This window comes from Ctenopharyngodon idella, chromosome 13 (genome assembly GCF_019924925.1).
Source record: "Ctenopharyngodon idella isolate HZGC_01 chromosome 13, HZGC01, whole genome shotgun sequence".
NCBI lineage: Eukaryota > Metazoa > Chordata > Actinopteri > Cypriniformes > Xenocyprididae > Ctenopharyngodon > Ctenopharyngodon idella.
This window is the reverse complement of record NC_067232.1, coordinates 37,273,535-37,290,721: the sequence shown is the minus strand read 5'-3', so window position 1 is coordinate 37,290,721 and position 17,187 is coordinate 37,273,535. Positions and strand designations below refer to the sequence as shown.

At 37.8% G+C, this 17,187-nt stretch overlaps 1 protein-coding gene across 2 annotated transcripts in view; it reads right to left on the bottom strand.

The window, feature by feature from the left end:
• Nucleotides 1–10,550: 10,550 nt before the first annotated feature.
• Nucleotides 10,551–17,187, bottom strand: part of mcph1 (microcephalin 1) — a 184,689-nt gene continuing 178,052 nt past the window's right edge. Inside the window, exon 14 of one of the 2 annotated variants that reach the window (XM_051916824.1) lies at nt 10,551–10,745. In XM_051916824.1, coding sequence (XP_051772784.1) covers nt 10,713–10,745 — 33 coding nt within the window. In that variant the 3' untranslated portion in view covers nt 10,551–10,712. The remainder of the gene's footprint in view (nt 10,746–17,187) is intronic. The other variant, XM_051916826.1, reaches the window with a different exon arrangement.

Sequence of the window (17,187 nt, the reverse complement as noted above, 5' to 3'; positions counted from 1 at the left end):
ACAAAAGAAAACAAACAAACAAACAGCAAAGTCTTACCTTGCTTCCTGTCTAACATAAACATAAGCAAAATTCAAGTTTAAAGAAAATGGCACCCTCTCCCTACGGCTTCCAAATTCGAAATAAAGTATTTACACAAATTAAGAGTGAAAACAAAATAATGATAACACACACACAAAAAAGAACAAAATCAGCGTTCGCAAACTCTCTCACAGCTAGCGGTTATGCAACTCATTCACAAGTTGAGAGCAAAGCTAGACCACACTTGGTTGTACACCTGAACTCACACAAGAGATAATACACAACAATTCTACAAACCCGATTCCAAAAAAGTTGGGACACTGTACAAATTGTGAATAAAAAAGGAATGCAATAATTTACAAATCTCATAAACTTATATTTTATTCACAATAGAATATAGATAACATATCAAATGTTGAAAGTGAGACATTTTGAAATGTCATGACAAATATTGGCTCATTTTGGATTTCATGAGAGCTACACATTCCAAAAAAGTTGGGACAGGTAGCAATAAGAGGCCGGAAAAGTTAAATGTACATATGAGGAACAGCTGGAGGACCAATTTGCAACTTATTAGGTCAATTGGCAACATGATTGGGTATAAAAAGAGCCTCTCAGAGTGGCAGTGTCTCTCAGAAGTCAAGATGGGCAGAGGATCACCAATTCCCCCAATGCTGTGGCGAAAAATAGTGGAGCAATATCAGAAAGGAGTTTCTTAGAGAAAAATTGCAAAGAGTTTTAAGTTATCATCATCTACAGTGCATAATATCATCCAAAGATTCAGAGAATCTGGAACAATCTCTGTGCATAAGGGTCAAGGCCGGAAAACCATACTGGATGCCCATGATCTTCGGGCCCTTAGACGGCACTGCATCACATACAGGAATGCTACTGTAATGGAAATCACAACATGGGCTCAGGAATACTTCCAGAAAACATTGTCGGTGAACACAATCCACCGTGCCATTTGCCGTAGCCGGCTAAAACTCTATAGGTCAAAAAAGAAGCCATATCTAAACGTGATCCAGAAGCGCAGGCATTTTCTCTGGGCCAAGGCTCATTTAAAATGGACTGTGGCAAAGTGGAAAACTGTTCTGTGGTCAGACGAATCAAAATTTGAAGTTATTTTTGGAAAACTGGGACGCCATGTCATCCGGACTAAAGAGGACAAGGACAACCCAAGTTGTTATCAGCTCTCAGTTCAGAAGCCTGCATCTCTGATGGTATGGGCTTGCATGAGTGCGTGTGGCATGGGCAGCTTACACATCTGGAAAGGCACCATCAATGCTGAAAGGTATATCCAAGTTCTAGAACAACATATGCTCCCAACCAGACGTCGACTCTTTCAGGGAAGACCATGCATTTTCCAACATGAAATTGCCAGACCACATACTGAATCAATTACAACATCATGGCTGCGTAGAAGAAGGATCCGGGTACTGAAATGGCCAGCCTGCAGTCCAGATCTTTCACCCATAGAAAACATTTGGCGCATCATAAAGAGGAAGATGTGACAAAGAAGACCTAAGACAGTTGAGCAACTAGAAGCCTGTATTAGACAAGAATGGGACAACATTCCTATTCCTAAACTTGAGCAACTTGTCTCCTCAGTCAGTTATAAAAAGAAGAGGGGATGCCACACAGTGACATGCCACACAGTAAACATGGCCTTGTCCCAACTTTTTTGAGATGTGTTGATGCCATGAAATTTAAAATCAACTTATTTTTCCCTTAAAATGATACATTTTCTCAGTTTAAACATTTGATATGTCATCTATGTTGTATTCTGAATAAAATATTGAAATTTGTAAATTCCACATCATTGCATTTTTTATTCACAATTTGTACAGTGTCCCAACTTTTTTTGGAATCGGGTTTGTAGATCAGGGTGTAAGAGCCATATGTTATTTGTTTTTTATTTAGATGTGGAATAAATAATTATGTTTGTTAAGCAATTGTAAAATAATTATAAAAATAAATAATTTAAAATGTGTTTTACGTTTCATATAGACAATGATGTCATTTCCGGAAAAAAAGCAATAGTGGAGTGTAACATTTTCCAGTTAATTTTATTGTTAAACTTTATCTAAAGAAAGTTTCTGGACTACGGAATGTTATTCGAGTTCGAGTTATATCACGCTCACACAAGAAGAAGAAGCAAGATTGATGAAAATTTAGACGGATTGCTATCACACAGGGAAAGGAAGCAATTCCGTCTGCCCTCCAGCCAAAGCCACTGGAAGGCAAGCCTGCAACCTTTAGCCAAAAAAGTGTAATGGCTAATGCTAACGCTCCGCCTCTGGCGGTACGCAGGGAAGGAGACCAGAGGCTGTTTTTTGAATGGATGTCAATGGATGAGAGGCTTCACTATGCTAATTAAACAGCTCTTGTGGGGAAATAGCTAATCATTTAATTAATCAACAGCCTATTTGCTAATCTTCAGCATGTTTTACACTAAACAATACTTTCGTTGGGAACTATATGTTGATTTTAGCTTGGTAAAAATGTATTTTTTTAAGAGAAGGCAGACTAGGGAATGTTGCGACTGATGTCACTGCCATTAAACGATAGGCTGAGAGGTGCCGCACGTGATTAAGTTAGCTGTTACGCTTTCTCCAATGGTGAGAGATACAGACCCTCTCATTTCCCTATAATATACAGGTGCTGGTCATATAATTAGAATATCGTGAAAAAGTTCATTTTTTTATTGTAAATTATTTTAAAAAATGAAACTTTCATATATTCTAGATTCCCTACATGTAAAGTAAAACATTTCAGAAGTTTTTTTTTTTTAATTTGTTGATTAGAGCGTACAGCTCATGAAAGTCCAAAATCCAGTATCTCAAAATATTAGAATATTTACATTTGAGTTTCATTAAATGACCATCCCTACAGTATAAATTCCGGGTATCTTTTGTTCTTTGAAACCACACTAATGGGGAAGACTGCTGACTTGGCAATGGTCCAGGAGACAATCATTGACACCCTCCACAAAGAGAGTAAGTCACAGAAGGTCATTACTGAATGGGGTGGCTGTTTACAGAGTGTATATCAAAGCATATTAAATGCAAAGTTGACTGGAAGGAAGAAATTGGGTAGGCAAAGGTGCACAAGCAACAGGGATGACCGCAAGCTTGAGAATACTGTCAAGTAAAGCCAATTCAAACACTTGGGAGAGCTTCACAATGAGTAGAATGAAGCCGGAGTCAGCGCATCAAGAGTCACCACACTCAGACATCTTCAGGAAAAGGACTACCAAGCCACTTCTGAACCAGAGACAATGTCAGAAGCATCTTACCTGGGCTAAGGAGAAAAAGAACTGGACAGTGAACAGTGGTCGAAAGTCCTCTTTTCAGATAAAAGTAAATTTTGCATTTCATGTTGAAATCATGGTCCCAGAGTCTGAAGGAAGACTGGAGAGGCACAGAATCCAAGCTGCTTGAAGTCTAGTGTGAAGTTTCTGAAGTCAATAATGATTTGGGGGGGCCGTGACGTCTGCTGGTGTTGGTCCATTGTGTTTTATCAAGTGCAAAGTCAATGCAGCCATCTTCCAGGAGATTTTGGAGCACTTTATGCTTCCATCTGCTGACAAGCTTTATGGAGATGCTGATTTCCTTTTCCAGCAGGACTTTAGCACCTGCCCACAGTGCAAAAACCACTTCCAAGTGGTTTGCTGAGCATGATACTGTGCTTTAATGGCCAGCCAATATGCCTGACCTGAATCTATGGGATATTTTCAAGAGAAAGATGAGAAACAGTCGATCCAACAATATACAGATGATCTGAAGGCTCAATAGTGCCTCAGCAGTGCCACAGGCTGATCACTTCCATGCCACACTTCACTGATGCAGTAATTTGTGCTAGGAGCAAGTCATTTGCTGTAATATGTCCTGCCGATCAAGTATTGAGTGCACAAAAGAACATACTTTAAAATACTTGAACTTTACTGTTTTGCAAATCCATTTTTTGATTGATCTTAGGAAATATTCTAATATTTTGAAATACTGGATTTTGGACTTTCATGAGCTGTACGCTCTAATCATCAAAATTAAAAAAAAAAACTTTTGAAATGTTTTACTTTACATGTAGGGAATCTAGAATATATGAAAGTTTCATTTTTAAAAATAATTTATAATAAAAAAATGAACTTTTTGATGATATTCTAATTATATGACCAGCACCTGTACAATCTCTGCTCCAGCATAGTTTCTCCACTCTGTTATAGTGTTTGGGATCTGCAACATGCACTTAGCTGATGAGCATCAGGTGGAACTCAATTAATGACCTGCAAAGGAGACAGACAGGAGAGAGAGAGGAGAGCACGTACACAGCACATGCTCAACAAATACAATCACTCTCCCCAAATCACACATATATTACAAATACGTCCACTGGACTTAACAAATGTTGGTTGTGTAATCAAAATTGATAATCCATTTGTACCCACATTGGACCAGCGGTCTGGAAAATGGATGGATAGATGATTCAGCTCGGCGCCATCTTCTGGCGAGACGCAGGAATTATTTCAGCACGACCCTCACGGTGCGTTATGGGTATTCTCTTGCCGTTTCGTGTACATCAGTTGTACACTTGTTGTTACGGTGCATTATGGGATTGAAAGTGTGTACTACTAACGTCCACTATGGTTTCGGACACCAGTACAAATGGCTGTTCCCTCAAATAGTGCCCTATTTAAGGGTATAGGGGGTGATTTCGGACACAGCCACGATGTTACACAGGTGAATATGGGTTTAGGGCCTTGTTCCAAAGGGCATTCTATACAGTCTCGGTCTTCCTACGAGCAGTACCGTCGCAAGGGCTGTGTCAAGTGTGCAACAGCACAGGGCCTCGCGCCAAAGTAAAGTGACATCAGCTGACTTGATGATGTAAAGCCAATAGTTAAAGTTCATGTTTTTGTTCTTCGAAATACTATAATACTTAAAGACTTAGCTAAAAGTGAGACTATGTCGTGACTGTATTAGGCTATTCTGCTTGTTAAAAATTTATTATGCAGTAACTTACAATAATGCTCAGAGCGTGTGCGTGTCCGTGATTCACGCGCACACATGTCAGTCAGTGCGCATCGCAAGTCAAATTCGTAGAGAGCTTTATTCAGTCCATTTTAAATTCTGATTTTGGCCGCCTCTGAAATGTGACAATTCACAGATATTACCTGAGAAGTTCAAGTATACGCTAGAAATCCGCGCTTATTCAAGGATGTGCATTTTATTGCATAGACAGAGAAGGCATGGACGCCTGCAGGATTTCATCTGACGGCACGCACAAAGGGTTTTTTATTTAACACTAAAAAGTTAAAAGCATATATAGCCTAACTATTACGCACTTTTCGACCATCAGTGAGAGCAACGTACCGCAGAACCTACTCCATCTCTAGATGTTTTAAACTTTTTTTAAAAAGCAACGGAAATTGTCAGACATTCATTTAGCGCAGGTTCACAGAGGAAAACAACTAAAAAAACAGCGCTGGTTGTTCTTTCGATACTGTTTGTTTGTTTTACTGACAGAAATCGTTTCAGATGATTTAGTGTGAGAGAGAGAGAGAGAGAGAGAGAGAGCGAGAGAGCAGTCCAAACGAATGCGAGTGGATTCAGACCGTTTCAGACCATTACAGCAACAGTAGACCCCCGTTGCTATAGGCGCCGATTTATGTTTCTGCCGGTGGGTGCCCACACCCCTTGTCTTGCGAAGAGAAATGCACGGACTGCAAATTCAATACCAACCGAACAAAAACACATTCTATCTATGACTGTGGTCGCGAGTCGCGCTCTCGTCGATATGGTCTTTAATTATCAGAAGCGTTTTCAGTAAATAAAGTTAAATAAATAAATAACCTACCAGAGAGATTCACAAGTGCACATAACAAAATTTGAGCGCGCACACGTAAAATCTGAGCGAGAGCAGCAGAGCCATGAGACCACTGTATTTCAAAGCGCGCGTCCAGTTTTGTACTAAGAATTTTGTGCTCACGCATTATATGGATGTGCTCTCGCGTTAAAATAATGCGCGCTCGTTAAAATAAAATTAAAATAACGCCATAGAAACGGCCTCAAATGAACTATAAAAATGAGAAGAAAGTCGTGTCTGAAAGCTTCAATTTTTTTCCTGGTTTACATTTTTATTATTATTATATTATTGGTTAAAATTAATGGTGAATATCTCGTGTTTTTCAGCGGGTTTTCCTGAGCACCCACGGGATCTGCGCCTATGCCCGTTACTATAGGTCCTCCATATTTCTGGAATATCCCCATGATTTGGTTGTAGACATTTTCAATTTCAGTCATTGCCAGAGGGATGGCCTAGTTTTAAATATTCATAAGATAAGGTAACAGAAGAACAAAGCAATAGGCCTACATAATTGAAATGGCAGTTGGTTTATGTATTTAAGAACATTCAAGAACAGTTTCTGCTATTAGAAATCAGTACAATCTAGCTAAAATCATTCAGGTGTTTTGGGATTTTTGGTTTTACTGTGCAAATGAAATCTTAAACCTTGAGGTAATTTTGATTTGTAAATTTATCTTTGTAAAAAAAACAAAAACAAAAAAAACATATATATATATATATATATATATATAATAATTTTTTTTTTTCATTTAGTACTGCCCTTCGGAAGCAACAGAAAATACTTGCATGTTTCCCGGAAGACAAATTAAATACAATTTACCTTGATCTTCAAATTCCAAATGTTTTCACCCCCATCTATTAATGCATCATGTTTTTTTCTGGAGCATCAGTGAATGTCTGAACCTTTCTTAAAAGTTGTGTTTGAGTCCCTCAGTTGTCCTCAGTGTGAAAAGACGGATCTCAAAATCATTCAGTCACTGCTGTAAAGGGTTCAAATATGCAAAAAATGCTGGAAAACTGAAGAATCTGCAGGACCTAGAGATTTTTTCTGAAGAACAGAGCTCAGTTTAACTGCTCAGGACAAACAAGGGACTCATGAACAACCATCACAAAACAAAAAAACAGTCGTAGATCATCCAGGTAACCACACACAGTATTAAGAATCAATGGTTCACATACTTATGAATGGGGTTATTTTAATAAATTCAGCTATTTTTTTTTTTTTTTTTTGTCTTGTGGATTATATGTAAACATCTTTTATGTAATATATCTTACTCAGGACAGTACTAAATAAAAATTAACATGCATTTTGTATTATCTCCCTTATTTTGTTAAAATTATTACCATTTTCACATTCTGCAAGTGGTTCACATACTTTTTCTTGCAATATGGCCATACAAGCCATAATTCATTCTGGCACTGTCACACACTTACATTCTCCTTTCACATACTGTAGCGAATTAACTCAAAGGGAAAATATTAATAATTATTCATAACTCGTTATGATTATTAATTATGAATATGTGAATCAGTTAATCAGATTAACTTGATGTAGATACATTAAAATTAATATTACAATCAATTAACCTGTTCATCCAGTGAACACTCAGTGTTAATTGTTTATTAATTTTAAGAAATGTTTATTTCCAGGTTATGGAAAAACAACATTCTTATTGTACAGTACTACTCAGAGCATGTAGTCAAGATCTAAATCATTTAAGAGGCAATTTATTAACAGACGGAGTCAGAACCAAACCTGTATTGTGCACAATCTTTATTAACTATCTCACAAACACATAACTAAACTAACAAACACATAACATACATGCAGGTCACACACATACGTAGGTAAAAATGAGCAATGATAGAGTTGAACCGGAAGTAGGACCGGAAATGGAGCTATGGGAAAAAGTCAAAGACAATCTGGAAAAGAATCATCAGTTTCCTCAGTAATAAAACACCTTTGCTGACACAGGTGGTTTACAAATTAATACTAAATCACTGTTTAGTGTTCAAATGTACGATACTTGCAAGATCCCTTTAGGTCGAGGAGCTTCGGATTTGCAGGCTGAGGAGTCCTTGATGGTTCGGTCCGAAGTTGTAGTCAGTATCTTCTGCGTTGGATGAAGTAATATGAAACAGCTTAAGCTGTTAATTTGACTCTTAGTGGGGAAAGAGTTCTTTCTATCTCTCATAGATGAGCACATGACTGGGTTGCAGGCCTAGGCCTACAGGCCTTGGCCTGAAGAGGCCTGGAGCAAAAGGGGGTCTCTTCAGTTGTCCAAGAAGCAAGAAGGAGAGAGGAAGGGGTGTTGTGCACTGGCTTTTACCCTCTTAGGGTTGACCTGACCAATGAAGATGTTGTATTTCCAGGCGACAACAAGCCTCCTGTCAGGGCTTTTACGGCCCAGCAAGATTAACTGGCTGAGTTTTTGAAGAAGAACTATTAAAGATTCTTGTAATACTGATGTGTTGCATGATGTATCGACATATCACATACACAAGCATTTAAATCTTCTCGATACGAACCCATAGACACTAAACATGGCATAATTGAGGTTACCTTAAATGTATCATAAAACATGTGAATACAATACTGAGTACAGTACAACAAACAGTAATAATGGATACCATTTCCTGGGGATATGCATGTTAATTTATAGAACAGTCTGTCTATAAATTAATGCAGGAAAGTCTGTTTTCTGTGGGAAAGATGTAGGAAAGATGCAGGTTTTCTATGTGTCTCTTTGTCTCTGCTCTTCCATGTGGCAACATGGCAAGAATGGCAACATTCTTTAGCGCAATAAAACTTGTAACTGAGAACTTCTCGGGGGATGGGGGACAGACCCCAGAGTGAGCTTTAAACCATTATTGGTTAACTATAACAAATAATTGTGTCTGATTTGTCTTAGGCTACACATACATACATTTTTACTCTCACACACTTACATTCTTCCTTCACATACATAATTTTTTTCTCTCACACACTTACATTCTCCTTTCACACACATACATTTCCACTCTCTCACACACTTACATTCTCCTTTCACATACATACATTTTTTCTCTCACACTTACATTCTCCTTTCACACACACATTTCTACTCTCTCACACACTTACATTCTCCTTTCACATACATACATTTTTACTGTCACACACTTACATTCTCCTTTCACATACATACATTTTTTCTCTCACACTTACATTCTCCTTTCACACACACATTTCTACTCTCTCACACACTTACATTCTCCTTTCACATACATACATTTTTACTGTCACACACTTACATTCTCCTTTCACATACATACATTTTTTCTCTCACATACATACATTCTCCTTTCACGTACATACATTTCTACTCTCACATACATACATTCTCCTTTCACATACATACATTTTTACTCATACACTTACATTTTCCTTTCAGACACATACATTTCTACTCTCACACACTTACATTCTCCTTTCACATACATACATTTCTACTCTCACACACTTACATTCTCCTTTCACATACATGTGTAAATTTTGGGATGTTTTTAGCCCAAGGGCTGGGTAAACATAGGACAGAACACAGGCTCAGCAAATTGGGTTGTTTATCTACTCAGAGTAAAGGGTTGATTTTATTAATTTTTTTTTTTATGATATAGCTTATTTAGTACTTACAGATTAAATTATCTAAACCAGTGGTTCCCAACCTTTTTAGCCTCAAGTACCCCCACAGCTCCATCAATAAGGCTCAAGTACCCCTTTATCGATACTAAACAAAAGTAAATGCGCCATTTTTATTTTAATGCAGTTGTCACAATTACCTAATTTACCAATGAACTAGTTTTATTGATTACAATTCAGACTTGAAGATATTGGGAAATTTTAAATAAGACACACAATGTAATTGGACATTCCAGCGCTTCAAATGTTATTTTGAATATGATGACAAAAAGCATTATTTATTCATCCTTCAGAGATTGTCCCCATTTGTAAAACTGAAAGTTTCAAGATGTAGGAAATCCAACATTTAATTAAAAACAAACACTTTTATTTAAAAATAAAAAAGACACGAAAAATACCACTATAACCAGTAGATGGCGGTAGACAAGCACTTATTGGCTTATAAAGTCCAGCACTTTATGCACTAAAGTAGGAAAAAAAAAAATCACAAAGTCTTTCAAATAAATCTTTAAATTACAATGTGTCTACTACGCTTTTTATGAGATGATTTGTGAGCGTAGGATTTATTAAACTGGCACTAAAAAGAAACTTATTCAATGTTTTGAGGGATATTGAGCTGAGTCTAACTTAAACAATTCTGATTGGCCATCATTTTCAACAGTAATGCGGGTGCTTGGCTACAATACTCAATGCTGCAAAATCACGTTGTAAATAGACACATTTGCAGCGATTAACGCGCCAGGTTGGGGTGAAGCTGGGGCGACTGACTGCATCAAGCAAGCCTATTATGACAGGCCTGAACAAACCAAGCAAAATCTAAATCTTTTTGCGTACCCCCGGTTGGGAATCACTGATCTAAACATTTGTAAAATACTCCACACAACCACTGGTTTATGACAACTTTATTTTCGATAAAGTTCTTAATACAGCTTATTTTATATAGTTTTTACCATGCCTAAAAATATTGCCTACATTTAAAATCGTTTAACAAACATATTAAAAGTAAAAATGATACACTGGTTCTAAGAGTACTAATTCAAGTGTAATCAAAAGTCCCGTACCGTTTCCACCGTAACGATGCTGATTCTCCTGTCGGAGATGGGCTCGCGTTCGGCGGCGGAACTAATTTAAGACCACCGCCCTCCGTCTCACTCAGCCGAAAGATGCTGTGGCTGCTTCCATAACCTGCCCATAAACAATCAGTGCACAGTTCTGAGAACACATTTCAATATCCAAAGTAATTATATTTAGTATCTTTAGGAATAAATTGTTAATTTTATGCAAGGCATCAAGTGTTTCCTTCATCCGAAAGACGGATGCGACACTCAATTACTGACATCGCATCCCTGTAGTTTGCTTTGCATTAAATAAAATGATTTACAGCACAGCAACGATTTTATAGATGAAATAAAACATACACAAACCTGTATTTCACAGACAAAATGCATCAAGTCGGCGGAGCGACGCTGAGAAACTGAACGTCACGTGATGATCGCGCCTTACCTGCCTTCCGTTTCCACTAGGGATGGGCGATACCACTTATTTTGTTTCCGATACGATACCGATACTTTCAAGGCCAATATAGCTGATATCGATATCGATACGATACCTCTAATATGAACTTATAGATTTTAACATTTAGCCTATTCAATTATTGAATTACTACGAGTAAAATGGGTTATGATACCCACTTAACATTATATTTGAAAGGCATTTTAACATTCAATATGCCTTAATTGCAGTTTATTAGATTATATTTTTGTTTACACATGGTTAAAATGTTTACTTGGTAAACCATGGAAAATCTACAAATAAGCCTACTATATGCCTAGCTGAACTATGGTCACTGTTGTAATGGTTCATTTTCAGTGACAGGCTGTTGCACCCATAAAGTGAAACATTTGTATTCTGACAGAACATCAATGTGAACTTTTAACGTTCAATTTAAATAAATGCAATTGCACAAACTATGTAGGCTATTATTTCATTTTGTTTATTGTGAAATAACTAATAATAATAATAATATTATATTTTTCTGTCTTCAGTTAAGCATTGTTCTGGGCTGCGTTTCCCAAACGCATCAATAGTTTCTTAAGATACTAAACGCAGCCCTATTTGAATGTAGTGTCGGCAGTGAGCGAACGCTCTCTGTGATTGATTGGTTCTGACTTGCAGCATTTGCGTGTTCAGATGTGCAGGAAAACACTTCTACTATAAATTATTCGCTAACATAGGTTATTTGTACAATTCAATGCATATTGTATGCATTAAATTTATTGTTAAATAAACAAAATAGTTAACAAAAATAACTGGTAAAAAAAAAAAAAAAAAAAAGTATCGATATTTTAAATTGAGTATCGATACTTTCAATACTCAACGTCAGTATCGATATATCGATACTTCATATCGATCTGCCCATCCCTAGTTTCCACTATACTCTCTCTCTCACACACATACATACCATTCTTCTCTTACATACACATATTTTCTTCAGACATGCATACATTTTCTTCTTACATAGTTAGAAGAAAAGAAAGAATGAAAGGGGAACACTATTGATCACAATATTCTTTTAAATAGACTCGAAAATTATGTTGGCATTAGTGGAATTGCATTGTCATGGTTCAAATCATACTTATCTGACCGTTATCAGTCTGTAGTAGTAAACGAAGAGATGTCATATCGATCACAAGTTCAATATGGAGTACCGCAAGGCTCAGTACTAGGACCGTTGCTGTTCACTCTGTACATGCTACCCTTGGGAGATATCATTAGGAAGCATGGCATTAGTTTTCACTGTTACGCTGATGATACTCAGCTCTATATTTCTTCGCGCCCTGATGAAACTTACCAATTCACAAAATTAACAGAATGCATAGCTGATATAAAAAATTGGATGACCAGTAATTTCCTACTACTAAATTCAGAAAAAACAGAGATTCTAATTTTTGGACCAAAAACTTCTTCACGTAATAACCTAGAATACTGTCTAACACTTGATGGCTGCTCTGTAAAGTCTTCGTCGTCTCTTAGGAACCTGGGTGTGCTCTTTGATACCAATCTTTCATTTGAAGGCCATGTTACTAGCATCTGTAAAACCGCATTCTTCCATCTTAAAAATATATCTAAACTACGACATATGCTCTCAATGAAAAATGCAGAACAGTTAGTTCATGCGTTCATGACCTCAAGGCTAGATTACTGTAACGCTCTACTGGGTGGTTGTTCTGCTCGCCTGATAAATAAACTACAGCTCGTACAAAATGCAGCAGCTAGAGTTCTTACTAGAACTAGGAAGTGTGACCATATTAGCCCAGTTCTGTCAACACTGCATTGGCTTCCTGTTAAACATCGTATAGATTTTAAAATCTTGCTAATTACTTACAAAGCACTGTGGCCGATTTCAAAACACTGCTTCAGGAAGCTTCGGAGCATAATGAATCAGCGTGTCGAATCACGTGATTTCAGCAGTTTGGCGGTTTGACACGCGATCCGAATCATGATTCGAAATCGGCCATCACTAAATAAGTCGTTATTTTGGTTTTTTTGGCGCACCAAAAATATTCTCGTCGCTTTATAATATTATTATTGAACCACTGTACTCACATGAACTTATTTAAATATGTTTTTAGTACCTTTATGGATCTTGAGAGAGGAAATGTCATTGCTCCCCATGTAGGCCTCACGGAGCCATCGGATTTAAACAAAAATATCTTAATTTGTGTTCCGAAGATCAACGAAGGTCTTACGGGTGTAAAACGGCATGAGGGTGAGTAATTAATGACAGAATTTTCATTTTTGGGTGAACTAACCCTTTAAGAGTAAGATAACCGGAAAATAAAGAAGAGAGAGTCCGTCTGAAGAGTGAGGGCTTCGAGCGACGGATGAAGAAGGCTTGACATAAGAAAACTTGTTGCAACGAAGAGACGCGTGTCGTTGTCTTTTAAAGACAAACAAACCAGAACGCCTCCTTGGACACGCCAGCCAATGGCAAGGGTGTAATTTTGGCGGGCAATCTTTTTCTTTGTCTCCATTTACGGCGTAATTTGCATAGTATATGACGTGTCAGATCTGAGTACATTTTCTTCGAAGTACTATTAAAAATAGAAAAATACATTTTACAGTAATGTAACATACATTGTTATTTAGAACATTCAGATAGGTTTACAAGGAGACTAAACTTGCTAGGTGGGAAAGACATAAAGGGGGAGATACAGTTTATACTTGAATTTATCGTTTAGAATAAAACTAACACAACTACAGTCATAGCTAAGCTTATATACTAGGGATACATACATGCAGCTTGAAAACAACAACGGGCAAACTTTGGCATAGCTATATTTTGAGGATTAATGTACATACAATCTCCATGCGTGGCCGGTGTCTGTGACCACATGGCTCTTAGCTCCACCAGGGTGACTCTTTGAAGTCCCTGGAGCTGGTGAGAATATCTTCTGTTTTTCTTCAATGAGGTAACAAAGGTGCCAATGAGGCAAGTGGTCCCGGACTTGCCGGAGCCGATTCGTGATTTACATGCACGGTTTCAGGAGGCTAAAAGCATTCTGAAGATTCTAAAGTTGGCTGGCAGATCTGATCTTGTACAGACACTACAAATATATGTATGTGAAAGGAGAATGTAAGTATGTGAGAGGTGTGTAGAGACATTGTTAAAATAGTCAACGTGACTACAGTGGTTCAACCTTAATGTTATGAAGCGACGAGAACACTTTGTGCACTAAAACATAAAAATAATGACTTTATTCAACAATTTTTTCTCTTCCCTGTCAGTCTCCTATGTAGTTGACACTGAACGCAGTGCAGAGGTTCTGTGTTCTACGTCAGAACGCCGACTCTGTATTGGCTGGCTCCTGTGGCAGCATCACACGCATGCGTCGTGGTGCTCATGTGAACAGCGTCGGCCAATACTGAGCCACCGTTTGGACGTAAACATGGTAGCTCTGCACTACGATCACTGTATCAACTATGTAGGAGACTGACAGGGAAGCGGAAATTGTTGAATAAAGTAGTTTTTTTTTTTTTTCTCCAATGGTTAATAGTTGATAAATAGTTGATAATGTTTATAATGGTATTTGTAGTGGAAACCATTAGAACTTCTGTGATGTTTATATTGTTTTTTCAGCAGGGAAGAGTAAAATCTTTCCATGGGAAAGACAGCTGTCACAGACATTGTGAACAAGATCCATTACTATATACGCCTTCCTGGCAATCCATTAATATTAAATGCACCATCCTTGTGATCCGTCAATGTTATGCTTGCATGGAAATCTGTCACCATTATATGTACCTGCCTCATACCCATCACTGTTATACACTATATTGCCTAAAGTTTTGGGACGCCTGCCATTATGTACACATGAACTTTAATGTCACCCCATTCTTAATCCGTAGGGTTTAATATGGAGTTGACCCACCCTTTGCAGCTATAACAACCTCAACTCTTCAGCCTCACTCTCTTCACTCTAATTCATCCCAAAGGTGTTCTATCGGGGTTGAGGTCAGGACTCTGTGCAGGCCAGTCAAGTTCCCCCACACCAAACTCGCTCATCCATGTCTTTATGGACCTTGCTTTGTGCACTGATGCGCAGTCATGTTGGAACAGGAAGGGGCCATCCCCAAACTGTTACCACAAAGTTGGGAGCATGACATTGTCCAAAATGTCTTGGTATGCTGAAGCATTAAGAGTTCCTTTCACTGGAACTAAGGGGCCAAGCCCAACCCCTGAAAAACAACCCCACACCATAATCCCCCCTCCACCAAACTTTATACTTGGCACAATGCAGTCAGGCAACTACCCTTCTCCTGGCAACCGCCAAACCCAGACTCATCCATCGGATTGCCAGACAGAGAAGCGTGATTTGTCACTCCAGAGAACATGTCTTCACTGCTCTAGAGTCCAGTGGTGGCGTGCTTTACACCACTGCATCCAATGCTTTGCATTGCACTTCAGTGGCATGCACAGACCTTCGCGAGGGCAGGGGCGCAAACACGTTTACGTGGACTACCACTTCGTGTTGCTGTTGTTCCCAATTGCTTCCACTTTGTTAACAGTTGACCGTGGAATATTTAGAGGTGAGGAAATTTAACAAATGGACTTAATGCACAGGTGGAAACCTATCACGGTACCATGCTTGAATTCACTGAGCTCCTGAGAGCAACCCATTCTTTCACAAATGTTTGTAGAAACAGTCTGCATGCCTAGGTGCTTGATTTTATATATATATATATATATATATATATATATATATTTTTTTTTACATATTCAATGATTTGGCAATATAGTGTATGTCCTCACCTGGAGATCGGTTGCCGTTACATGCACTGTCCTCACAACCAGTCACTGTAATATGTGCTTGGCTGGCCTTTTCATGCCAATAGCCCTGTTACGATTTTATTTATATTATATGTATGTAGTGACATATCAGTGGGATTTCAGTACAACAACCATCCAGATTTTAGTTTTTCAAAGAAAGTGTTTGTTGTAGCAAATTAACTCAAAATAAATATGATAATTAATCATAACTACTTATAATTAATTATAAATATTTGGATCAGTTAATAGAATTAACTTAATGTAATAAAATTAATAATACAATCAATTAACCTGTTTGGAAAATGGACACTCAGTGTTAATTGTTTATTAATTCTAAGAAATGTTCATTTCCAGGTTATGGGAAATAATCTTATTGTACAGTACTACACAGAGCATGTAGTCAGGATCGGCATAATTAGGGACTCCAGTATATGAGCGTGAGACACGGACAACTTTATGTGTGACATGAACAAGACTTTATTAACTAGACTAAACACTTAACTACTCTAACATTCACACACATACATGCATAGTTTACCAAGGGAAAGAGAGAGCTGAAGCAGAGTACAGGAAAACAAGAAGTTACAGCATTGTTTGAAATTCAGCAGATCAACAGCCTTGAGCAAACCATCAGTTTAGTTCTAACATGCCCTTTTTAAAAAGGGGTAAGGATACTGAATGTATCAAATAATGAGACTAAGTTTGATACTTGCATTTCTCGTCCATTTGAATTAAAACTGTCCTGATGCAATTTGTGGAGGCTCCCATTGAATCTTTGCTGATATTGTCTTGATGAAAGAGAACCAGTTGGATTCAGAGGATCTTTGGTGAATGGAAGGTCTAGGCCGAAGCCTGGCACAAGGTTGGGGTTCCTTAGAAGCTTCTAGCTTCTTAGTATCATCTTCACATCAGCACTTTCAATACAGGAAAAGAGAGGGGGGTGATCTTGTGATCAGTGATTTTAAAGGGTGAAGATGTCACACCCTCTTGAGGTGTCTGAGCCAATAAGGAGTTTTCTCTTCAGAGGGAAACTTTTATGAGTCTTTGTTCTGTAGCAAGATATTAGCATAAGACATTGGATTGGATGTTTGAGAGAAGAACCTTCTAGATTCTTATAATACTAATGTGTCACAGAGTTAGTAACATGTAACATAAATTACCAAATAGGAAACGAAAGCTGGAGTCCATAGATACCAAACATGCTACCCATGTGATTTTAGGTCATTATAAATTTGCAACTCTGAAACATTAATACCAAAATAGTTCAAAAGAGAGAATTAATACATAGAATAAAGC